This window comes from Trematomus bernacchii, unplaced genomic scaffold (genome assembly GCF_902827165.1).
Source record: "Trematomus bernacchii unplaced genomic scaffold, fTreBer1.1, whole genome shotgun sequence".
NCBI classification, from domain to species: Eukaryota; Metazoa; Chordata; class Actinopteri; order Perciformes; family Nototheniidae; genus Trematomus; species Trematomus bernacchii.
In genome coordinates this window covers 290,028-315,822 of record NW_022987552.1, presented here as the reverse complement: position 1 = coordinate 315,822, position 25,795 = coordinate 290,028, and the positions used below count along the sequence as shown (strand labels likewise).

General features: G+C 39.4%; 1 protein-coding gene across 3 annotated transcripts in view; it reads right to left on the bottom strand.

Moving 5' to 3' along the window:
* Window positions 1–25,795, bottom strand: part of mei4 (meiosis-specific, MEI4 homolog (S. cerevisiae)) — a 71,130-nt gene that overhangs the window by 31,200 nt on the left and 14,135 nt on the right. Inside the window, exons 4-5 of one of the 3 annotated variants that reach the window (XM_034123846.1) lie at window positions 25,192–25,320; window positions 13,393–13,879 (exon numbers count right to left, since the gene is read on the bottom strand). In XM_034123846.1, coding sequence (XP_033979737.1) covers window positions 13,805–13,879; window positions 25,192–25,320 — 204 coding nt within the window. In that variant the 3' untranslated portion in view covers window positions 13,393–13,804. Of the gene's footprint in view, window positions 1–13,392; window positions 13,880–25,191; window positions 25,321–25,795 lie in introns of those variants that run through there. The other 2 variants (XM_034123847.1, XM_034123845.1) reach the window with 2 other exon arrangements.

Here is a 25,795-nt window from a genome sequence, read left to right as displayed (position 1 = left end):
GGACATATTAAAACAAAAATGATTTAAGGTTATCTTCTGGGGACCCTGAATACTCAATGGAAATGCAATTAAAATAGGGCCATTGGTTACAGGTTTCATTAATAATCAGGGTTTTGTTTAAACCGGGTAACAGGAGCGCAGATTTTCTCCGTAAAATGTTAAAGTGATGCCAGAAAACAATATTTCTGTTCCTTAAAAACGGTATAATTCCTCCAGAAATATGAGAATCAAACAAAGCGTCAGACGGCAGAGACAGCTTTGTTTTTACGGAGCTCCGATGTCACGTTGTTGTTTACGGACGTCGTGTTATATCTTTAAATCAAATCAAGTTTTATTTATATAGCACATTTTTTTAAAAACGATTTTTGGTCGAGCCAAAGTGCTGTACATATAATAATTACCTTACAGTAAGGACACTTTACAGCAAATACAACAGCACAGTTTGTACAGAATATCAGTATGAGAAAACGACACCCTCTGTCCTTAGACCCTCTGTCCTTAGACCCTCTGTCCTTAGACCCTCTGTCCTTAGACCCTCTGTCCTTAGACCCTCTGTCCTTAGACCCTCACATCGTACAAGGAAAAACTTCCGGAGAAAAAACCCAGTTTAAAGGATCTTATAAACAAGATCAGAGACACAGTACTCATACTATCTCTTTCTAGAAAAACCCCTGGAGAAATACCATATCTATGTTTATATTAAACTGTATATTTTCCTCACGCTATGTTTCCGTTGAAAGACAAATAACTATCGGACTCAATCATGCAAAATCTTTCAAGCATTTTCTAACCTTATTAGTATTTGCATAACAAATAAATGGATCCATTGTCTCTACGGAGCTTTAGAGCCACTTTCAGCTTGCAGTTCTTGTCATATTTACTGTATGATTGAGCTTAATACTGACATTTTATTATATTAATCCACCAGTAGATTAACACGTAAAATGACGATCAATTACGTGGCAAGAATGTTCAACATCCTCTGTTTCTAGACGGTGAAATTATAGGTCTATTTGCCTAATTTTCTGATTAATATAACTGTAATTATCTTTATAATCACACCGTCTGGCTCTCATTGAACTGATCTTTTGGAAACCCAAAACATTTTAATATCTCGACTGAAGCTGTGAATTTAAACTCATCACTTCTACACTCTGGGAATAATCTGCTAGACTTTGCACGGTCATAGTTTTGGACTCTCAGCTTCTGGAAAAGCTGCCAAAATATATTTAGTTCTGGGCCAAACTGCTGCTCTCAAAATGTACTTGGCAACGACGCAGATTGGTCTAAATATTGGCTGAATTCATTTTTACATTATCTCCGGTAATGGCAATTTGAGTGCTTAATATAGAGGAGTGTGTGAGCAATTTACCAATGTTGGTTTATACAGAACTGAACGGTTTAGCACCAAAATACATCTTAGATCTTCAGCTGCACTATTATACTCAAATAAATGTGTTTATTTTGAGGATTTTGAGTATTATAATGTCTGCTAAATATGGAAAAGCAATTTTAGATGTTATGTTCAACACATCTCGAACAAACTCCCAGAAAACTGCAGGTCATACTTCTTTGAAATAAGGCTGAACACTTTTCATTTTGCATAAACCTTTTGTTAAATCTGATAAAACTTCTCACACGGCAGTTTTACTTTTTTGCGTGTACGTAATACCCGTCTAAAATAATTAAGACTAACTAAGTTAAAAGGCAAGCACGTCAAAAAAGCTCCTTATCATCGAGGTAAGTGAATGTGAAGATAAATCTGGGACAACTGCAGGTTATACTTCTTTAAAATAAAGACGACAACTTCTCCTTTTGCATCTACCTTGTATTTAATGAAGTTATTATTCATGTATTTTACTGCACTGTAAGCTTTATTCTTGTACGTTATACCCGTCTTAATCAATTTAGACCTAGCTGAAGGCAAGCGCACCAAAAAGTTCCCTTTTACGATACGATACGAGAAGATATACTTTATTGTCCCCGTAAGGACATTTGTTCTGGACTCTGTCCTGCAGTGCATCCATGTACATATACAAACATAGTGGACATTAAGAGACATACACATATCATCAGTCATACACCGTTTGAACAAACACAATACACAGACGCACATACTGACAATGGCGACCTATTGCACAACCCTCATGGCCAACATTAAAAAGTACATTTCATTACATTTGACTACATATCATTTCATGTGAATGTTAAGAAGCTTAATGGACATAGGTAGGAATGAGTGCTTATAGCGGTTCAGCCTGCTCTTGGGAACCCTGAATCTTCTACCAGAAGGTAGGAGCTGGAGTTCTGGGTGGAGTATGTGGGTGGGATCAGACACCATTTGTTTTGCCTGTCTGATAATCGACTGCTCGTATATGTTTTGGAGAGATGGGTGTTTTTTAACCCCCATAATCTTCATAGGGGGGTTAAAAAAACACCCATCTCTGCAAAACACATACGAGCAGTCGATTATCATGTTGAGGAAAACATTTAAAAAATCCAATTAATGCGCAATGTGAACACGGTGACGATTTCCACAAACCATAGCCTTTAAAAAGATACAAACCTAAAAGCTACTTCCAAACCTCCAAGAAAAATACATAAAACCAAATTTAAGAACGAGAATGAAAAAAGATCTGTTCCCATTTAAAGTCATTTTGAGTCTTTATGCAATTCACTGTTTCCAATTGTATTTAAATGTCATTCTATAGTGCGTTTCTTTTGTCTTAATTCACCAAAATGTTCTTTGTAAAGCACTTTGAGTTGCCTTCAGTAGAAATGTGCAGTATAAATAAACTGCATGTACCCACACAGAGCTCAGGATGATGTATGTTGGCTCTCGGCTGATTTCTGGTCCAGTCGGACAGTAGATCAAACTAAAATGCCAAAGCTTTTATGACTCTAACTGTGAAGTGCTGGTAGCCATAACTCAAAATACTGGAGAACGCTACAGCTTGGAGTTATGTCGTGCACACAAATAATCCTGTGTCCGTTAAAAGAGTCACAGTGAAGAGAAACAAACGGTTTATTATTCCTACTGGAGGTTGAGTCTGCAGAAATGCACCATCATGTTATACTATAGTCCATTTTCTAGCCTGTATGAGCTGCAGAAATCAGTCCTGAATTAGATACCACTTTCTGTACCCTGGTCTGGAAGTCAATGGTTTTCTGAATCTGTTTTTGGTTGTTATCCCTAAAATATGAAGTCATGTGACCATGCTGTAGTTCCTTTATAGCCCAACATTAGCCACCTTTAGCTTAGCGGTGGTGACGTGAAGTCATGTGACCGTGCTGTAGTTCCTTTATAGCCCAACATTAGCCACCTTTAGCTTAGCGGTGGTGACGTGAAGTCATGTGACCGTGCTGTAGTTCCTTTATAGCCCAACATTAGCCACCTTTAGCTTAGCGGTGGTGACGTGAAGTCATGTGACCGTGCTGTAGTTCCTTTATAGCCCAACATTAGCCACCTTTAGCTTAGCGGTGGTGACGTGAAGTCATGTGACCGTGCTGTAGTTCCTTTATAGCCCAACATTAGCCACCTTTAGCTTAGCGGTGGTGACGTGAAGTCATGTGACCGTGCTGTAGTTCCTTTATAGCCCAACATTAGCCTCCTTTAGCTTAGCGGTGGTGACGTGAAGTCATGTGACCGTGCTGAAGTTCCTTATGCTACTTATATGGATTTAAAAAACAGCTTGGTCAATTTGGACAATATTGGAGTTGTTTTGTGGTTCTTTGAGGATTCTGTATTTATAACCGAGTTGAAGTATTTTTCGATTTTTTCCAAAATATACCCTATCCATCCAATTGGAGCACTGGGAGTTTAAATATTGCCCCTTTCTGGTTTAAACTGTAATCTTCTTCCTGTCAGTGTCAGAATTGGATTGAGCATGCTCCATAACCCAAAGAACTCCAATATCTTCCAAATCGGCAAATATATAATTGAAACGTTGTCCATATAAGCTATAATGTTAATTTGCGCTAATTAATGCACCTATTAATGCAAATTGCACAAAATATGCAAGTTAGCACCCGACAATTTCTAAGAATCTTGGGCCGTCATTTTCATTTTTAACATAAAACTTTGGGGTACTTAACATTAATATGTTAACAATGCTGGTTAGTAGACTACCAAGGTCATGAAATCATATGTTTCACACCCTTTTCTGCAGCGTAAATCAACACAAACAGTATTATATTCCTGCATGTATTAAAGGCAGTGGAATATTTTAATGAAAGCTGAACAGAAGGGCACAGTGGGAGGATGGTGACAGATAGAGACGAAGACAACAGGCGACTGGAGAGCCAAAAAAAGGAAATTAATTAAGCCGTCACCACAGATGCCTCCAGAGCCTTCTCTCTCAAAGATGCCAAAGAAAAGAGTCCCGAGACAAGGGTCTGAAAAACACTAACAGGATGTGTGATAAAGAGCATGTTTCACCCCCATCACTACACATATTTTAAAGCAAATTAAACTGTATTGTACATGTAGTCGTCATTTTAAAGAGCATGTCCATTTAAAAGGCTAACGTTCATCCTCAACATGACTCAAAACATCAGGTCAAATGCCAATACTAAAAATGAGATATAGACATAAAAAGGTTAACAGGTGTAAATAAATACCAGCCTGACTTCAGCTTCTGCAATAAAAAGCGTATACAAATCGTTAAAAATGTGGATTAATGTGTTTTCGACTTTAGACTCATGTAAAGTCATCATTTTTTAAAGGGCATCTTCATTTACAAGCCTTAAATATGGCAGAGAATCACATCGTTCATCCTCAGCACGACTCAGCACATCAAGTTAAATACCACTACCACAACAAAAAAATGACACAAACAATATATTTATAAGAACAGATGAGAAAATGAAAGATATATTGATGCATTTAGCTTTTATTTCCTCATGGTTTACGAGGCAGAGAGATAAATGTCCAACATTTAGTTTTATATCCCGTTGTACATCACTGTAATGGTCACATTAAAGTTATTCTTACCAGATGGAAAGTTGGAATTTTTCTATAACTTCAAACTTTTTTTCAGATTTCTGTCTTTTTCTCTAAATGTTGACTATTTTTTCAGAATTTTGAATTTTTTTCAAAATTCAGACTTTTTTTTTTTTTTTATACAGATTTCTGATTTTTTTTTCAGAATTCAGACTTGTCTACTAAATTCAAACTTTTGTTCTGAATTAAAAATGTTTTTAGATTTTTCTGACTTTCTTCGGAATTCAGACTTTTTTTCAAAATTCAGACTTTTTTCTGTAAACTCAGACAATTTTCAGAAAAATTATCAGACTTTTTTTTAGAATTCTGACTTTAATCTCAGAACAAAACAAAAAAATATATTCAATTTTGGTCAGTTCTCCAGAAATGTCACTTGTGGCCCTAACCTTCTTCCGTAACTCAGTACCCCAAATAATTTGAGGAATCTATTTATTTTTCGATGGGACATTCATTTAAAGTAAAGGAGACAATAAGGTGGAAGGAAAGAGAATTGAGTCATGGTGTAGAATAGCTTCTGAAACCTGAGTTTTAGTTTAGATATTTCCTGCCGTCACATCCCCACCTTTACAGATGAAAACACACATCAGAATCTATGTGGGTCAGAAGAGACAAACTCTCTCATTAAAATAACAAATGCCATGAGGCAGCGCTGAAATGTCACGATGGACCGGAGTCCATTAATTCTGTTATCTTGTCTCATCGTTGGAGTATATTAGCATAAAAGCAAAGTGGGAGACACTCACTGACTCACATTTCATTTTGGAAACCTACTTTTAACGTTTTAATGGACGCAGAGCTAAAGAGATAACACCGAAAACAAGTTGATAAAAGGATCCATTATACAAAACTGTAAATCATACTCCCGCTCAGACCTGTCAACTAACCGGCGATGCTTTTAATGTATTTTAATGCAATTCATGAATGCAATATTCATATGTGTGAAGAAAAGACCCAGGTGTTCTCACTGTCAGGTGCAAACTCAAAATTACTGATTTAATTGTATTTATTTTCTATTTTTAAATAGTATTTGATATTCTGATTAAATCTGGGGATCAACTGTAAATGGACCTTAATCAGAGCTGTCATCGAAACCAGAGGTGACTCAGGACATCAAGTGAATGCCACTACTTTCAAAAATAGACACACAAACAATATATTTACAAGAATAGCTATGAAAATGAAGGATAAATCGATGGATTAAAGGTGGGGTAGGTAAGTTTGAGAAACCGGCTCGAGATACACTTGTTATATTCCATGGAATGCTCTTAACATCCTGATAGCAATGAATATCTGAAGAGCTTTGACAAAAAATACATAAAAAAATATCATCTGTGGAAGCTGTAATACTGTAAAAAGCACGACCAATCATCTGAGCCGGCCCGGCTAAAATAACTGGATGGCCTACCTGCCTGTCAGCCTTCCATCTGTGCACAAACTTATCTCGTGCCCTCATTGGTCATGTGCGCGTTCGTGTGTGTTGGAGGAGGGGCTCTGTGAGGAAGTGGCAGATTTTCTCCGGTTGTGTATTTTCAAATTCTAGCGATCTCGAGCCGGTTTCTCAAACTTACCTACCCCACCTTTAACCTGTTAAGCACCTAGCCTGTTTTTCATGTTTCAGGCTCGAAAATGACATGACCAAAACAAATGACTACAACTTAACTAAAAGGGTTATATGAATAATTTCTTTTATCAAAGCAAGGTTACATCTGTGAGTTGGATGTAGAAGTGTCAGAATCAATATAAATGTTTTTTATTTTAAAGAAAATTCAGATTTTACATAGTAAAAAACTGTAAATTATAGTGTCTGTCCAAAAATTATTTTTAGTTTTTGTAAAACTACCCTTGGATGATGGGTTAGTAGACTAAAAGCTTTAGGAATCCAAAGTACAACATATAATAAGTACCCTGTATCAAGATTGATGCAAAACAAGTGACATTTGACCTTTTTAGAGAGATTTAGCCAAAACCACCCCACCTCTGAGGTGATTTGGGTGAAAATGGTTTTTTTTCTATATCTCTGGCCCCCCTTGCTCGATTTTGATGGTTGACACCTCTTTCTGACCGTTAGAGCCAATAGAATCGAAGGGGGAGGCTCCCTCTCACACACATGGTAAAAAAAAAAGGTGGGGGCTTCGCGCATGCAGTTTTGCATCAGAGCGAGCCTGTACTCTAGCTCTGACATCTGGAAACTAAAAAGCAGTTTTATTGCTTAGGGATTATCAGAAATCATTTCAAAGAGGACACAGACACATTGGATTAATCTATGGATTAACTGCAGCATCGTTTTTTTATCGTTTTAATGCCATTGAAGACCAGTTTTGACCAAGGTAAGCCATGTTAGCGTTTCTAGCTACTTAGCTCCACATGTTATGATGTACGCTCGTTTATAGCGTCGCAAATGTTTATCACTGAGTGTTGAGGAGGGCACCGTTAGATTCAGTGTCTCCAGGACACCAAAAAAGAGGGGTTGGCTGTGCATCTAGGATAAGTAATAAGGGAGTTATGAGTGAGTTTAAGTGCCGTTTTAGGTTACATTTTTTCGCTCGTGGCTAATTCAGAGGCTGAGTGCTAGCATTGTGGGTTTTTTTTGGAAAAAAAAATTAAAAAGATCAGTTAGCTGAGTTTCTTCCCGTTACATGGATATAACACATTCATAGTTTTATTCAATATTAAGATTCCTTAGACGTTGTTTCCTGCAAATGACGCGTTTATCCGCCCGGTACCGGGGGGGCCGTGCGTAACAGGTTAAGCTATTATTTCCTCAAGATTTACAGAAGGCAGGGAGTTAAATGTCCAACATTTCATGTCCCGTTGTAAAGTTATTCTTCCAAATGAAAAGTCAGAATTCAGAGTTTTTCTCTAAATTTAGACTTTTTTCAGAATTATGACTTTTTTTCTACAGATGTCTTAATTTCTCAAAATTCAGACTTTTCTTCAGAATTCATACTTTTTCTCTAAATTCAGACTCATATAAATGGACCTTAATCAGAGGTGTCATCGAAACCAGAAATGGAAAAAGTAATCACACATGTGGAGTGCCACAGTGTAGAAATACTCTGTTAAAAGTACAAGTCGTACATTTAGAACTACAGTATGTGCAAATAGGATTATGTTCAATCAAAGCAGAACATAAAATAAGAAATAGAATCATTTATTTACCAATCATTTCCCCATGATATGTGTTTTTATGTAAATAACTACTGAGAAATACAATACAATTAAAGCTCCTTGAAAGAAAATCTGATATTTGTATTGATAACTCCTGCAGGTTTGTAGTCTAACAGCCAGTTAATATAAGAGTAGATTTAACTTTATTGTCATTGCAGAGTAATGGGCCAACAAAATGCAGTTAGCATCTAACCTGCAGTGTTGGGGAATCAGAAAAGTGCAATGTAACGAATATGTTTGGGTAAATAAACACTAATTTGCTAAATCTGGAGACGCAAGTGCTGCCATATTGTTTAAAATCGTTAATATTGAGGCTTAAAAGTTGCATTTACGGCTCAAAATAGTGCGAGAAAATTGTGCATTTCTAGTTGTACCATAACAGGGTAATTGGTCATTATGTTGTTTTCAATATTAAGTTATATTGCCAGAGAGGAAATAAAATGTTTAAAGAGGAGACTAAATATTTGCATCACGAAGATATTATGGGAAAAGTGTGTGTGGTGTGTGTGTGTGTGTGTGTGTGTGAATACTACACATGACTTACTGTGTAAGTAACATGTAAACAGGGGTGAAAGTTATTGTGTTTGAAAGCCCATGACGGGTTATTTAAGGTAATTTCAGACTTATGCTTGATATTAATTAATATTTATATATACACTATACATTTATTAATATGTAGAAGTGCTGTTTCTGTATAAAATGTTTAATGTGGAAACCAAAAAGCTGTTATATACATTACACGGTTATAGTGCCTTTTTTGACCAAAATCGAACTGTTTCTATACTGCTCTGCCTGTATAATGCACTGACGTCACCATTTTTATTATTATTGAGTGTCTCTTTCTGGTGAGTCAGAGAGGAAGCAGAGAAATACTGACCAGGCTCTTCGTGGCACAGTGAGCCCAGAAGAGGCTGTTTGTAACTCATATCTATAACAAGCACTACAACGACACAAAACATTTCCATTTAGAGAAATACACTGACTTCAGAAACAATATCAGGAAGGAAACAAGTCCACACATCTACACCTTACCTTAAGAAGGTTTGGCTAATTTAAAGCTAATGTACCTGCAAAATACTCTACTTTAAAGAGTCCTCTCCTGCTGATGTTCAGGTGTATATCAGTATGTAGTGTCTCTACTTTAAAGAGTCCTCTCCTGCTGATGTTCAGGTGTATATCAGTATGTAGTGTCTCTACTTTAAAGAGTCCTCTCCTGCTGATGTTCAGGTGTATATCAGTATGTAGTGTCTCTACTTTAAAGAGTCCTCTCCTGCTGATGTTCAGGTGTATATCAGTATGTAGTGTCTCCACTTTAAAGAGTCCTCTCCTGCTGATGTTCAGGTGTATATCAGTATGTAGTGTCTCTACTTTAAAGAGTCCTCTCCTGCTGATGTTCAGGTGTATATCAGTACGTAATGTCTCTACTTTAAAGAGTCCTCTCCTGCTGATGTTCAGGTGTATATCAGTATGTAGTGTCTCTACTTTAAAGAGTCCTCTCCTGCTGATGTTCAGGTGTATATCAGGATGTAGTGTCTCTACTTTAAAGAGTCCTCTCCTGCTGATGTTCAGGTGTATATCAGTATGTAGTGTCTCTACTTTAAAGAGTCCTCTCCTGCTGATGTTCAGGTGTATATCAGTATGTAGTGTCTCTACTTTAAAGAGTCCTCTCTGCTGATGTTCAGGTGTATATCAGTATGTAGTGTCTCTACTTTAAAGAGTCCTCTCCTGCTGATGTTCAGGTGTATATCAGTATGTAGTGTCTCTACTTTAAAGAGTCCTCTCCTGCTGATGTTCAGGTGTATATCAGTATGTAGTGTCTCTACTTTAAAGAGTCCTCTCCTGCTGATGTTCAGGTGTATATCAGTATGTAGTGTCTCTACTTTAAAGAGTCCTCTCCTGCTGATGTTCAGGTGTATATCAGTATGTAGTGTCTCTACTTTAAAGAGTCCTCTCTGATGTCCTGTCCTCTGTGTCAGTGGTATTTTCTCAGTGTTCAGTAGACGATCTGCTGATGATATTACAGAGAAACCAGTTCCTCTGACAGCAGAGAGTTCATCTCAGCTCAGAGAACTCAGTGACTCTGAAACTGAGAGAAATCAAACTCCTTCAGTCGAGGTAATTAGAGCCTTTTATAAATCTGCTTTTTTTTTTATGAACAGAGAAATATGATGTGCTGGAGGGATCAGATGTTCTACTAAATGGCAGTCCTTGCACTTTGCATGCTGACTGAACACAGAAATGTCAATTCTATTAGTGAAAGCACTTAAAGGTGGGGTAGGTAATTCACTTCAGAAACACTTTGATATATTCCATGGAATGCTCTTAACATCCTGATAGCAATGAATATCTGAAGTGCTTTGACAATAAATCCATAAAAAAATATCATCTGTGGAAGCTGTAGTACTGTAAAAAGCACGACCAATCATCTGAGCCGGCCCGGCTAAAATAACTGGATGGCCTACCTGCCTGTCAGCCTTCCATCTGTGCACAAACTTATCTCGTGCCCTCATTGGTCATGTGCGCGTTCGTGTGTGTTGGAGGAGGGGCTCTGTGAGGAAGTGGCAGATTTTTTTCGGTTGTGTATTTTCAAATTCTAGCGATCTCGAGCCGGTTTCTCCAAACTTACCTACCCCACCTTTAACCTGTTAAGCACCAAGCCTGTTTTTCATGTTTCAGGCTCGAAAATGACATGCCCAAAACAAATGACTACAACTTAACTTCTAAAAGGGTTATATGAATAATTTCTTTTATCAAAGCAAGGTTACATCTGTGAGTTGGATGTAGAAGTGTCAGAATCAATATAGATGTTTTTTATTTTAAAGAAAATTCAGATTTTACATAGTAAAAAACTGTAAATTATAGTGTCCGTCCAAAAATTATTTTTTACAGATAGTGAAAACTACCCTTGGATGATGGGTTAGTAGACTAAAAGCTTTAGGAATCCAAAGTACAACATATAATAAGTACCCTGTATCAAGATTGATGCAAAACAAGTGACATTTGACCTTTTTAGAGAGATTTAGCCAAAACCACCCCACCTCTGAGGTGATTTGGGTGAAAATGTTTTTTTTTCCATATCTCTGACCCCCCTTGCTCGATTTTGATGGTTGACACCTCTTTCTGACCGTTAGAGCCAATAGAATCGAAGGGGGAGGCTCACATACACACACGTTGTGAAGAGAAAAGGTGGGGGCTGCGCGCATGTAATTTTGCAGCAGAGTGGACCGATCTCTCGCTCTGACATTTGGAAACGAAAAAGCAGTTTTATTGCTTATGGATTATCAGAAATCATTTCAAAGAGGGCACAGACACATTGGATGAACCTATGGATTAACTGCAGCATCGTTTTTTTATCGTTTTAATGCCATTGAAGACCAGTTTTGACCAAGGTAAGCCATGTTAGCGTTTCTAGCTACCTAGCTCCACATGTTATGATGTACGCTTTCGTTTATAGCGTCGCAAATGTTTATCACTGAGTGTTGAGGTTCTTTACACAGATTCTGTGTCTCCAGGAGATGCTAATCGATGGGTTGGCTGTGCATCTAGGATAAGTAATAAGGGAGTTATGAGTGAGTTTAGGTGCAGAGATAGGTTAAATGTTTTCGCTCGTGGGTAATTCAGAGGCTGAGATCAGTTAGCTGAGTTTCTTCCCGTTACATGGATATAAAACATTCATAGTTTATTAAATATTAAGATTCCTTAGACGTTGTTTCCTGCAAATGACGCGTTTATCCGCCCGGTACCGGGGGGGGCCGTGCGTAACAGGTTAATAAATGACAATTAAAGAAATAAAATCCAAGACTTTCAAACTTTTACTGCCAAAACAATCAGTAATAATGGTGTTATACGGGTGTAATATTGATGTTATTTGCATGTAATTTCTTGCCAATCCAAAACATTCATCCCCTTCTTGATATTTCAAGAAAAATGTGAAAAGAAATCCAAGAGTATAAATCCAACTGGCCTTTAGCTGCGAGTCTGCAAACTCACCCCAAAGCCAGATTTAATATCAAGAGACAAGTTAATAATATTAACAGCAATCAGTCCAGACAGCAGCGCTTTAATGAGACTGTGACACGCAGGACTTTCATGGGAACTCAAACCAAACCAGGGGTTGGATCTCAGGTTACTTATTTTTCATTTCTTCGCTCCTCTGTATCACCGGAAGTAGATTTTTCTGCGCCATCTTGAGGAGCGTCCCATTGCCCTTATTTGTGTCGGAGGACCGAGGATCGAGGAGCGATAACCGAGGAACTCGTGTAGGAGAGTTTTTCAGTCTGTGGCTTCTGGTCTGGTTTCATTGTCTCGTGTTTCACATTTATTTCGTGTCCTGTCTGTTTTTTATGTATTCATGCTATGTTTTTATACAGTTGTTGATGTACAGCACTTTGTTCAACTCGAAATAAAATGGATTGGATTGGAACCACCAGACCATCCTCCGGTGAAATCCTCAGCCACTCGCCCCGCCCCCTTACTGTGTATCGCTCACTGATTGGACGATGCAGCGCATGCACTGATCTGATGCTTCTTGACATGAGCAGTTTCCCAGTGGGGTGAAGAAAACACATGAAACTCACGGGACTCACTGCTCAATTTATACTGTGTTTTGTTTCAATTAACATATCATTCAGTTACAAATATGTGATATATCTGAACAACAAAGTGTGCAATCCAATGAATGTTAATCTAACTGGGTTTTGATATATATCATATCTCTTTTTCTTCTCTCAAATCAATATTAATCAAACTATTGTTCGTTTATACGTTTTAAGAATGGCGTTTAGTTTTTTTGAGAATGAGTTCTTATTTTAATTTGGGTCTACAACAGATGATACAAATGTATATGTCAGTAAATGTGTACTAACAGAGGCGGGGGTGTTTGTGAAAATAACGGGGACAGAGCTGCTGTCAGACGATCAGCTGTGCGGCGTCATCACAAACGGACGTCGCTTCACGTGACGCCCCGGAGGAAAGGACGTCCCATTGCTCTTAAAACTAATTTCCCTGCTTCTCGTGGTTTCCTTGCGTCTCTCCATGCTTCCCTGGTGGGAGGGACTAGTCGCAGGGCAAGTGAGGGACGCAAGGATTGAAGTTAAGAAAAGTGAGATGCAGCCCAGGTTACAAATGAAGGTTAACGAGGAGACCCACCCCCTCCATATGCTTCATAATTCTGCAAAGGAAATCCATCACACATCTAATCTGCACCTAATCAGGTTTTTATTAAATTAATCGTTTCATATGTTGGAAAACCTCCAATGTCTTTAAATATGTTACGTTCCCTAATAATCTAGGGGTAAAAGGGAAGTTAGAAAATATAAAATAACCATCTTCCAAGTCCCTCTGAAATCTGGCCTGATAAGCCTTTAGAGGTAGGGGAAGCTTGGAAGTATCCAAGTGAAAAATCTTGTCTTGTGTCTGTGTTTTTATCTGCCCTTAATGCACCCACACTCCTTCAGACCTCCCTCAGTTTGCATTAAAAGCCGACAGAGGGTCAGCGACAGAGGAAATAAAACCTTTCACCGCCCGCAGGTTTTAGTGTTACTGCTGGTTTCATGGTGGCTCGGTCCTGAGGGGCTTTTGGCCCAGATGGCAGCCGCTCATCAGTATTCAGATGATCAGAGGACAGTCTGAGACTCAGTAAACTCCAGATGCAACACACGACACGCTGTTGACGCTCAGCACGAGCATGTCCTTCAGAAACTGAGTCTGCTATCGGACAGAAAAACACATCAGAGGTGGGAAGTATTGAGTACAAATACTTCTTTCAGTACATATTTCTGGTATCAGTAGTTTACTCCACTACTTATTTTTCGACTTTGACTTCTTACATTTTGAACCCAAATACCTGTACTTTCTACTTCTTACATGTTGAACACAAATACCTGTACTTTCTACTTCTTACATGTTGAACACAAATACCTGTACTTTCTACTTCTTACATTTTGAACCCAAATACCTGTACTTTCTACTTCTTACATGTTGAACACAAATACCTGTACTTTCTACTTCTTACATGTTGAACACAAATACCTGTACTTTCTACTTCTTACATTTTGAACCCAAATACCTGTACTTTCTACTTCTTACATGTTGAACACAAATACCTGTACTTTCTACTTCTTACATTTTGAACACAAATACCTGTACTTTCTACTTCTTACATGTTGAACACAAATACCTGTACTTTCTACTTCTTACATGTTGAACCCAAATACCTGTACTTTCTACTTCTTACATGTTGAACACAAATACCTGTACTTTCTACTTCTTACATGTTGAACCCAAATACCTGTACTTTCTACTTCTCACATTTTCCAAACAGGCTGGTTCCTTTAGTTTGAAATAGCCGCGTTCACACCGGAGTTCTTTTCACCGTACTTTTCGCGTTTAGTTCCGTTAGTACCCCTTATGTCGCGTTCACACCAAAAAGAGCACTTAATCTCGGGAACTTTTACCCCCATTTTTAGTGTCTGCTGAGAGATGGTACTTTCCTGGGGGAAAAAAGTGCCCCAGTTCTGGTTGGCTGGGCGAATTGCAAACCACGCCCCGTACAACTCTGAAATGTTTTGTAGAGCCGCCATTTTATTATCCTTGCATTAGCATTATTAGCATTAGCATTCACCCAGCGCACAAACGCAGAGAGACTAACTTATGGCAACACAAAACAAAACATGGGAGCGGTGGAGATGAGGAGGTGTCGGCGTTCTGGCGATTTACTCGGAAGGCTTCAGTAGAAGCTGCTGGGAGTCCCAGCAGCTTCTACTGAAGCCTTCACCAACTCCGGGGACTTCCGGCCGGGGACTCCGGGTGGCAGTATACGCCGTGAAGTGGTTTGCTGCCTGCCAGTAAACCCAAAGCAGAAGAAGAAGAAGAAGAAGTGACGTCAGCGGCTCATTTGCGTAATCTTCCCTCAGGGAACTTATTCCGGTGTGAACGTGATCTGTACTAAGTGCCCTGGGGTAATAAGCGCCGGCACTAAGTACGGCAAAGTACTTGGTGTGAACGTGGCTATTGTGTGTTTGGTGGCGTGATCATTATTATTTAGAGTCATTGCGTGCCTATTGATTTGAACACGATCCGTGTATCCATCATTTCCTGGTCTTCTCTAAAGAAGAGGGACCAATGAAAACGTTGTCATGTTGCCGTTGTTCAGCATGGAAACATTCATTAGCTAACAATGACAATAGCCGCGTTCACACCGGAGTACTTTCACCGTACTTTTCGCGTTTTAGTTCCGTGAGTACCCCTTATGTCGCGTTCACACCAACAATCGTACTTAATCTCGGGTACTTTTACCCCCATTTTTAGAGCCAGCTCAGAGAGCGTACTTTTCTGTGGGTGAAAAGTGCTCCAAAAGTGCCCCAGTGCTGATTGGCTGGGCGAATTGCAAACCACGCCCGTACAACTCTGAAAATGTTGTGTGGAGACGCCATTGTTTTTCCTCGCTACAAAAACACAACGCTCCGTGCGTTGTGTTTGTTTTTGAAAGCAGTTATGGCAAGCATCAAGAAATGATGAGGAGGTGTCGGCGCTTCTGGAGATCTACGCCGAGGAGGCGACCCAGGGAATGCACTGAAGCCAGTTCAGTAGCTTTCACTCGACCTGGGAATTGTGCACAGCCGGCTAAATATAAAGAAACTCAGGACTACAAACGGCGGATTCAGTGGCCAACGATGACTACCACGATGAAGGTAAAATCAACTACATGCACTGGGGTTTTAATCTGCACAATAATGGTCTCAGATGTACTTTTATTTGCTCAGTAGATCAAGCTAGCCATGCTAGGCTCCGAGCTAGCTACATCTAGCTAGCTAGATATTCTCGGCCGCTGTGAAAACGTTTTGACTTGTGAATAACTGTGCAGTGTTTCTGTAATTTGCTTCACTAACTCATGGCACTAATCGTCTGTTTCAGGCGAGGATGGACAACTCTCGGGATTGGAAACAAGCGAGCTTTGCATTCTAGATCACAGCGCTTGGTCGTCCTCCTTACCAGCAACCAAACGCAAAGGTACACACACTGTAACTTTGTCTTGAAAGAACGTTAAGCATCGAACTGATGTTCACAATCATGTTTATTTCATAATATTCATCATATTTTATGTTTAACTTGCCTCAACAACATTAAACAAAGTTCAAGCATACATGAAGCACTCTTCAAAAAAGAACAATCCTCCGTGTTTGAACCTCTTAAATCGCTGCATAGCCGATTTATTTGGACTGGATTATCCCAGAGAGGCCAAACATTCTTTATAACACAGTTTCAGATTTGTGAAACCTTAATTCTATTTGTGAAAATACAAAAAACATATTCCTAGTATGTTGTAAAACTACATGGCGACTAAACAGATCTTGTATATTGCTTATTTTCCCCTCTTAGGAAAGCGGACACGGGATGCGAATTTCTTTGACACCGCCCAGGCGTTGGAGGACCGGCGTGCCGTGGTGAATGAGTCGCTGCGTGGAGATCAGATGGTGCTGTTCACCAAGGCCCAGGAAACGGAGGACAAGATGCTCACCTCGATGGAGCGCCAGGCAGAAGTGTTCAAGCAGCAGATGGAGCGCCAGCAGCACCAGGATGAAGTGTGGGCGCTGCGCCATGAGGAAGCGTCGGCGCAGCGGCAGGATGAGCGACAAACTGCATTTAATAACAGTTTATTTGGTATAGTTTTTGTAAATACTGACACACAACGTTGCACTAAGGTGTGTATGCTGCTGAGACTATCCCTACACCTGGGACAGTTTATTTTATATTGTTATTACTGTTATGACTTTATTTTATATATAATGTTTACTGACATGTACAACTGACACTTTATTTACATTTAAAATTGTTCTATTTAATGTTATGTCTTGAGAGTGCAATAAAGAAAACCGACATGGCGATTAAGCTTATTTCTCCTGACACTTTACCTTTAGTGACCTGTGTAGCATCCTATACATCACATGTAAGTGATTATTCTGATACCATCATGTTTCATCGGTTATAAACTGGCAAAGCTTTATTTGTCATTTATTTATCATCAATGTTGCAACCTTGTGGGGGAATGGCAGCGGCACATACACAAATATGATAATTTATATCATTTTAAATATTATTTGACCTAAACTTTTAATTCCCCCCCATTTCACACAACACAACATGGAGTCCACTATGGGCCAAAACTAACATGTATGTTTGCATAGTGTTTATGGCAGACGGATGCAGTGGGTCTCAGGAAGATATATAATAAAGGTGGGTTTGCTGCTGAGACTCCCTACACCTGGGACAGTTTATTTTATATTGTTATTACTGTTATTATATAGTACAACTGACACTTTATTTTATATTGACAATGTTTACTGACATGTACAACTGACACTTTAGTTACATTTAAAATATTTCTATTTAATGTTATGTCTTGAGAGTGCAATAAAGAAAACCGACATGGCGATTAAACAGATCCTGTATCAGCCATCCTACGGTGAAACATGGCAATCATGTGTGCTTTCCGTCGGCCAATCCTTTTCCTAAAGCTTTTGAACTGCCTTTGATGCTGAAGAAACTTTGCGATTATAGCATTCGACGTGTGGCGGCTCCGGATTTTTGTCGGACGCCTAATAGGCTCAGGCTCTGGTCGCATTAACGAAGTTACAAAGCTGTATAACATGAGCACAAACAGCACAACTCCAGTCGACTCCATCTCCATCATGTCTGAGGTCGGAAGGTAAACAACAGACAGTATACGCGGGAAGTTTTTCTTCTTCTCTTGTTTTGTAGCGGATTGCAAACAACTTTAAGGTGCATACCGCCACCTACTGTACTTGTAATCTTCCCTCAGGGAAAAGTACTCCGGTGTGAACGCGATCTGTACTAAGTGCCCTGGGGTTAAAAGCGCCAGGGCACTTAGTGCCGGAACTAAGTACAGGAAAGTACTTGGTGTGAACGCGGCTAGTATTGTTCTATTAATATAAAGGGAGGTCAGGTACTCTTTAAAACAGCTGCTAGTTATGGGTACTTTTTACTGAAGTACATTTCAAAGCCCTCTTTACTTTTACTTGAGTAAAGAAGTTTAGTCAGTACTTCTACTTTCACCAGAGTATTTTTAAACACGAGTATCTGTACTTCTACTTGAGTAACGGATGTGTGTACTTTTGCCCTCTCTGCTCCAGATGCAACATACGACACGCTGTTGACGCTCAGCAGGAGTATGTCCTTCAGAAACTGCAGCCACAACACTTTGTTAACCCCGTGACGGAATTTAAACGCAGCTCACATGCTAATTCATAATGTGTTTACACTGCAATATGTCAAAATGCTCACCATGTTACATTTTTGTAAAGCACATTAAAAGGTGCTGTGTAAACAAACATGCCTTGAGCTGTTGTTTAATAGGTAACATGCAAGGTAAAGGTATACAAATGTATTTATTATATGTTTAATGCAATGTTTGCTTTACTTTACTTAAAGGTCACCTATCATGCTATTTGTAGGCAATAGCATAGGTCTCAGATATATACAAATATATAAAAAAACATGTCTATGAAGTGTTTTGCTCAAAATACCAAACAGATCACCCATTCTAGCCGTGCCTCATATCCCTCTGTTTCACTTCCTGTTTCTAAAGTGATGATTCGGGGTATAAAAATTGACACAAAATCAAAAAGTAGGGGTCTGAGCTCATGCGGGACCCGGCAGCTACTGTCTAAACTAAATACTGCCGTGATGAAACGCCATATCATGGATTATCAAGGATTGTTTCTGAAACAGTATGGAGCTCAAAGGCTTTCTCTCTTGCCGGTTATACCACAAGGTGAGTTCCTTTTTATTTCCTGCTTCTTCACACACATGCTCTCCAGTACAGGTTAGCTCTGAGTGTTAGCGATGCTAATGTAAACACCGACCATATTACGTCCAAAACAGCCGGTCATTGTTTCTGATAGCAACGTTTCTGATAGGGCCGTGGGTCCACATTTCAGATATGACGTCATATCGGACGCAAATCTGTATCAGCTCCGTTGTTCCCCGTTTTTAGAGATTTGGGTACGGAGGAGAAGAGAGAGGGTTTTATTTTCTGACGCTGCGTGAGTTCCCCGACACACCGGGGACACATGTTGATGTAGAGAAGACATCAAAAAGTGCATTTTGCATGATAGGTCCCCTTTAAGTAATATCTAGAGGTAAAACGATAACCCGGGTAATTGGTCAGACGATTAAAAAACTATATATTGTTCTTATATAGCATGATAGTTCCACTTTAAGTTTGTCAACTTTAGGAAACAGAGATTGGCCTTTTTCATTATCTACTGACTTGTTTTGGACCAAATGACTAAATCGTAGAAATATTTGACCTCAAACATATTTTATTGGTTGGGCTTTACATTTTATGGAATCAAATAGAAGGATATGAAACAGACCCGAAACATTTTCCAATTTTATTGCAAACTAAGCGTGAAATATATAACTATTGCTTAAATGTAAATGTGGCAACACACTAACACATCTCCTCTCTATTTAAGATCTCAAATGGATGGTTTTAATATTCCTAGATTGTGTTAACGAGCAGAAAAACATCCAGAGAGCTTTTAGGGTTTCTTTAGGAGACTCATCATGAAGGTCTAGTTACGGCCCGTCCACACAGCAGCGTTAAAGAAATCTTGGAGGTGGGCGTATCTGAAGCTTGGGGATTTTTTGCGAGCAAGGCACCAACAACCAATCACATGAATCTCCCGCCCCCGACATACGAAGCAACAAAGTTTGAAGTAAACTGGATATAAACTCCCCAAACAGGCGAAAACCTACCACTGTCTCTGCCACCTCCCTCCATGCCTGGCTCCTCCGGTTTGTATCCCGGTAGGTAAATAGGGACTGGTCATAAAGCACCGGGTGATTCCCTACCGCTCATTTCTCCTCCATGTTTTGGAATATGAGGAAATGACCTGCGGTATGTCTCTCCCAGCCGTTTGATTGGCTAGAGCTTGAACTGTCAGATTTGCATACACGGGATTTGATTGGCTGACGCTTCCACCTCAGCCTCAAAAGTTGAACATTGCTCAACTTTGAATCCTGAAAATCCTGAAAATCTCCTCTCTGCTTCCCACAATGCAGTTCGGCGAAAAGTGAGGCAAAGTGACGTCACCCCATTCAAAGTGAATGGGCAGAAGCGTTCCAAGATTTTTTTAACGCTGCTGTGTGGACGGGCCGTTACCGAGACCCCAAAGTGTTATGATCGAAATGCCAATATTGGTACTTTTTACTACATTTCGAGGCCATTATATATCGATTTTGAAGCCATTATTGTACTTTTTACTACATTTTGAAATCATTATTTGTACATGTTACTACATCTGGGAGCCCGTATTACATTTTGAAGCCAGCATTGTACTTTTTATTACACTTTTGGAATCACTATCAACATTTTACTACATTTTGAAGCCAGTATTGTCCCTGTTCCTCCAGATACGACCGTCCTCTCCACCTCTGGAGGGACAGATGGAGATCTGCTCCGTCAGATGGAGGACGTCTGGCAGACATTTCTGGACCAGGTGCTGATGAGCCGAGGATTAAATATCTTAACGACTACTGCTCAGTGATGGGATGTAGTGATGTACGTTTACTCAAGCGCTCTACCTATAGATTTAAAAACTATCATAATTTACAATTCTATTCCACTACATTTTGTACTTTTTACTACACTTTTGATTACATTCTGGAACCAGTATTATATGTATTACTACATTTTGGAGCCATTAATGTACCTTTTACAACATTTTGAAGCCAGGATTGTGCTTTTTATTACATTTTGTAGACATAATACTACATTTTGGAGCCTGTATTTTACTTTTTACTACATTTTGGAGCCAGTATTTGTACTTTTTACTACATTTTGAAGCCAGTATTGGTATTCTTTACTATATTTTGGAGCCATTATTTGTACTTTTCAATACATTTTGAAGACACTATTGAACTTTCTACTACATTTGGAGCCAATATTGTACTTTTAACTACATTTTGATGCCATTATTCTACACTCACATCACTAAAGTTTCATTTTGGCAAATTGTGATAACCTACCGGGTCTCAATCAGTAAGAAGTCATGCACTTTGTGATGCATGATAAAAAGAGCAGCTGTATTTGATATAGAAACACGTTAAATCTGCTGCCAGAGGTCTGAGGTTCAGTGATTCAGTCCAGCTAAGCATATGGTTGAGTTATCATCAGGAGTGAAGGGTTAACTGAACCCAAACACCACATAAATCACTGACAAAGACACTGGAAATATAATATATCGCAGCTGGTTGGTAGATTTTCCATGGCGAAATGACATTGCATGGAAGTATACACTCAAATATGAAGAGATTTGCTTTGGTTGAAACTAAAGTTGTTGCTTTGAACGTCTTAGAGTTGCAGGTACGCGTTTGCAATTTCAATTTTGATGGCATTTATGCTTGGCATTTTTCCCAGTAAATGAATATGTGCACGTTGCATTCAAATCGGTTGCTGCCTCGTTCAGACACAGCATGTTATTATCAATCAGGGGAATAAAGACATGGATAAATCTACTGAAATGACAGGAATGAAATGTGAAATCTAAATCACTCAAGCTCCTGAAGGACTCTCTCAATGAGCATGACTAATGCTGTGTTTATAATCAATGCTTTTCAACAGGAGTATGCAGCGTTTGATGGAAATTGATGACGCACGCTGCTTACTTTACCTAAATCACAGAATTAGATCGGAGCACGTCACTGGAGATATAGCTTTTGTTGTTTCTGAATGAAGTTATTATGTCTTTCCTCTCTGAAGCAGGCAGGTTCGTGGAAGATGTTTACATGAATTGATAAAAGGATGCACCTGCTGTGGAGAAACACGTGTGGGTCTGCTCAATTTGGCAGAATGGTTAATATGAAATTGGTTTCTTTTTAGTTCTGGTCTGCTTCATGTTTACGAAAAACAAACGTCAATGTTGGCATCTTCATGGACTCAGGATGTCATAAGTGACAATAGGTCAGATTCTGCTAATTTTATGGTGTATATCAGTATGTAGTGTCTCTACTTTAAAGAGTCCTCTCCTGCTGATGTTCAGGTGTATATCAGTATGTAGTGTCTCTACTTTAAAGAGTCCTCTCCTGCTGATGTTCAGGTGTATATCAGTAGTAGTGTCTCTACTTTAAAGAGTCCTCTCCTGCTGATGTTCAGTTGTATATCGTAATGTAGTGTCTCTACTTTAAAAGAGTCCTCTCCTGCTGATGTTCAGGTGTATATCAGTATGTAGTGTCTCTACCTTTAAAGAGTCCTCTCCTGCTGATGTTCAGGTGTATATCCGTATGTAGTGTCTCTACTTTAAAGAGTCCTCTCCTGCTGATGTTCAGGTGTATATCAGTATGTAGTGTCTCTACTTTAAAGAGTCCTCTCCTCCTGCTGATGTTCAGGTGTATATCAGTATGTAGTGTCTCTACTTTAAAGAGTCCTCTCCTGCTGATGTTCAGGTGTATATCATATGTAGTGTCTCTACTTTAAAGAGTCCTCTCCTGCTGATGTTCAGGTGTATATCAGTATGTAGTGTCTCTACTTTAAAGAGTCCTCTCCTGCTGATGTTCAGGTGTATATCAGTATGTAGTGTCTCTACTTTAAAGAGTCCTCTCCTGCTGATGTTCAGGTGTATATCAGTATGTAGTGTCTCTACTTTAAAGAGTCCTCTCCTGCTGATGTTCAGGTGTATATCAGTATGTAGTGTCTCTACTTTAAAGAGTCCTCTCCTGCTGATGTTCAGGTGTATATCAGTATGTAGTGTCTCTACTTTAAAGAGTCCTCTCCTGCTGATGTTCAGGTGTATATCAGTATGTGTCTCTACTTTAAAGAGTCCTCTCCTGCTGATGTTCAGGTGTATATCAGTATGTAGTGTCTCTACTTTAAAGAGTCCTCTCCTGCTGATGTTCAGGTGTATATCAGTATGTAGTGTCTCTACTTTAAAGAGTCCTCTCCTGCTGATGTTCAGGTGTATATCAGTATGTAGTGTCTCTACTTTAAAGAGTCCTCTCCTGCTGATGTTCAGGATTTGTGCTTTTATGTGTTATTTTTTGTGCCGTTTCACTTTCTTCCTCTTTATCTCCACCCTACCTTTTCAATACCAGGAGTATTTAATGTTACCATTAACTTCTTCCCTCGGTCACTACAAACCCTCACGCACCGACTAGGAGTTGATTCAGAAAACTGAAGGTCGATCTCATTATCATTCTCCCCGGATAACAGCGTGAGCTAAGTGCGTAAAAAGCTCATGGGAATATATAGCTGTGTCTCCTCGATGGTGTGTTTTGCATAATGGGAGGCACACAGCTGTTCCCCGAGGAGCCTCTGGCCCCGAGAGAATGAACCGTAATAGCTGCAGGCGTCGAGCTACAAGCAAATACGATCCAGTCCAGAGGCTTCAAACAAACGAGCTTAAAAGCAAATCTCCCGTCCCTTTCTCAGCCTCGGGAGAATTCAGACGGGAGTGGAGAGACATGTCATGAGTAACGGCTAGAAAAAGGTTAAAGTTTCAGTCCGAATGGACAGTGCGTGAAGAATCTATTTTATATAATCATGAGTTTCAAACCATGCTAGCAGAGATGGTTGAAGTACACACATCCTTTCCTCAAGTAGAAGTACAGATACTCGTGTTTAAAAATACTCTGGTGAAAGTAGAAGTACTGACTAAACTTCTTTACTCAAGTGAAAGTAAGAGGCTTTGAAATGTACTTCAGTAAAAAGTACCCATAACTAGCAGCTGTTTTAAAGAGTACCTGACCTCCCTTTATATTAATAGAACAATAATGTCATAAATACTATTATTGGCGGACAATGCCAAACAATAGATGTTGTTTCTCCAACACTGCAGACCAAACGATATCAAACCCAGTGTTTTACAGATATGTTGAGGATGCAAACCAGCCGTATGCTCGGTTGGAGCCATTGTGGGCGGTAATGGGTATTTAATTCCAAAATGCGCCTTGTGTTGCCAGATCAGATTCATAGTTGCCAGCCCAATCACAACTTGAAATTCTCCCAATAAAATGAAAAATGGGCCAAATCATTACCTTATGCGTAACCCAGTAGAAAAACCATCATATGCAAATAAGCTTTATACAATAGACAAGATCAGATGACTCCTTTAAACACAAAGAACAGGGTGTTATTCTATAAAAATATAGTATGAGGGCGCGGAAGTTTCCCCCTTTCCACTAAAGTATTGCCCTCATTGTCTATAAAAAACCCCTGCCTCTGGTGGAAGTAGAAGGCAGAAACATATCAAATAAGTGTCCACGGATGTTCACATCTATCACTGAAGGAATGTATAAAACATGGGACGACTTGTGTTCAGCTAATCTAAAATCAGTATTTGATGGAGAAATGTGAGGCTTTGTGTTCTCATCGTGTGTTGTGAGAACCCCTGCTGGGAGGGAGGCTCAGCAGGAGAGCAAAATCACCCATATCCTCTTTGTATTTTACACCTCTTTATTTCCAAAGACCTCCTACCGTGGCACTGAGCTCTCCATTCACAGGCTGGTCAAACTCGCTGGTTAAATCTAAACCGAGTTGGAGAAACGACAGGCGGCGCCCGGCATTTGAAGCGACTGAGAAACGTTTGAATACAAGGGGAACATGGTGGGCGACGGATTGATGATTTTGTTGGTACAAAAGTGGCTGTGGAAACCTGTCGATAAGGCAAACGCACAAAGGCCGGCTGCCATAGAACTAAAAGGTTAAATAAAATAGTGTATGAAAGGAAAAAGGGAGACTGTGGGGAGAAATGAAGAGAGACAAAGCTACTGAGAGGGAGTTATGACCTCAGTGAGGTTTGATATGAACTGTAAACACTGCTTTGTCAAGGTAGCAGAATGAGTCCTCAAACCCTGTGTAATTATCATAATTGTTTTCACACAGATTATTTTATGCAATAAGTAGAAAAATCCACATGGAGAAATCCCACTGGCTTTGGGTGGAGGGAACCAGGGAGATTCTAAGTAAGAAGAAGAAGAAGAAAAGCAGGTGTGGTGTTTACCTTGAAGGACTGCCAGAGCCGATCAGCCAGGGCGCTGATTTGAGAAAGGATGACGGAGGAGAAAGGATTTGGACATGCGGCTTTCCCCAGCGTGATCAGGCACTCCATCAGCTTCTCTGAGGTCTGGAGCTGCGGGGTGGAAACACAAGAGATTCACTACAGTTCGATTTCTTAAAAACATTTATATCCCTTTATATCAATTAACATCAGAAAAACATACCAAGTCTGCTAAATGTATTCGTTGTGGGTTCAGAGCAATGTGTTGTTCTTTTATTAAACAAAATGCATTAAAACAATGTATACAAGTATATGGTTTAATTTTTAAGTTATTTTAGTAGTATCGTAATTAACAAGTGTCCCGAAAACAGCGGTTACCTGTACCCATAGTAATCAAACAAACAGGACTATTTTCTGTGGCGGATTAATCCATATTTGGTGCTCTAGTGCAGGGTGCCCAACCTGTCGATCGACCGGGAGATTCCCAGTCGATCGCGAGATGTGTCTAAAAATAGAACAACAATATTCTGTTTTATCGTTAATGTCCTAGAACATAATCTTCCTGTGCCAGAATAATGCACTTGAACGCATCAAAGCTTTGTGATGG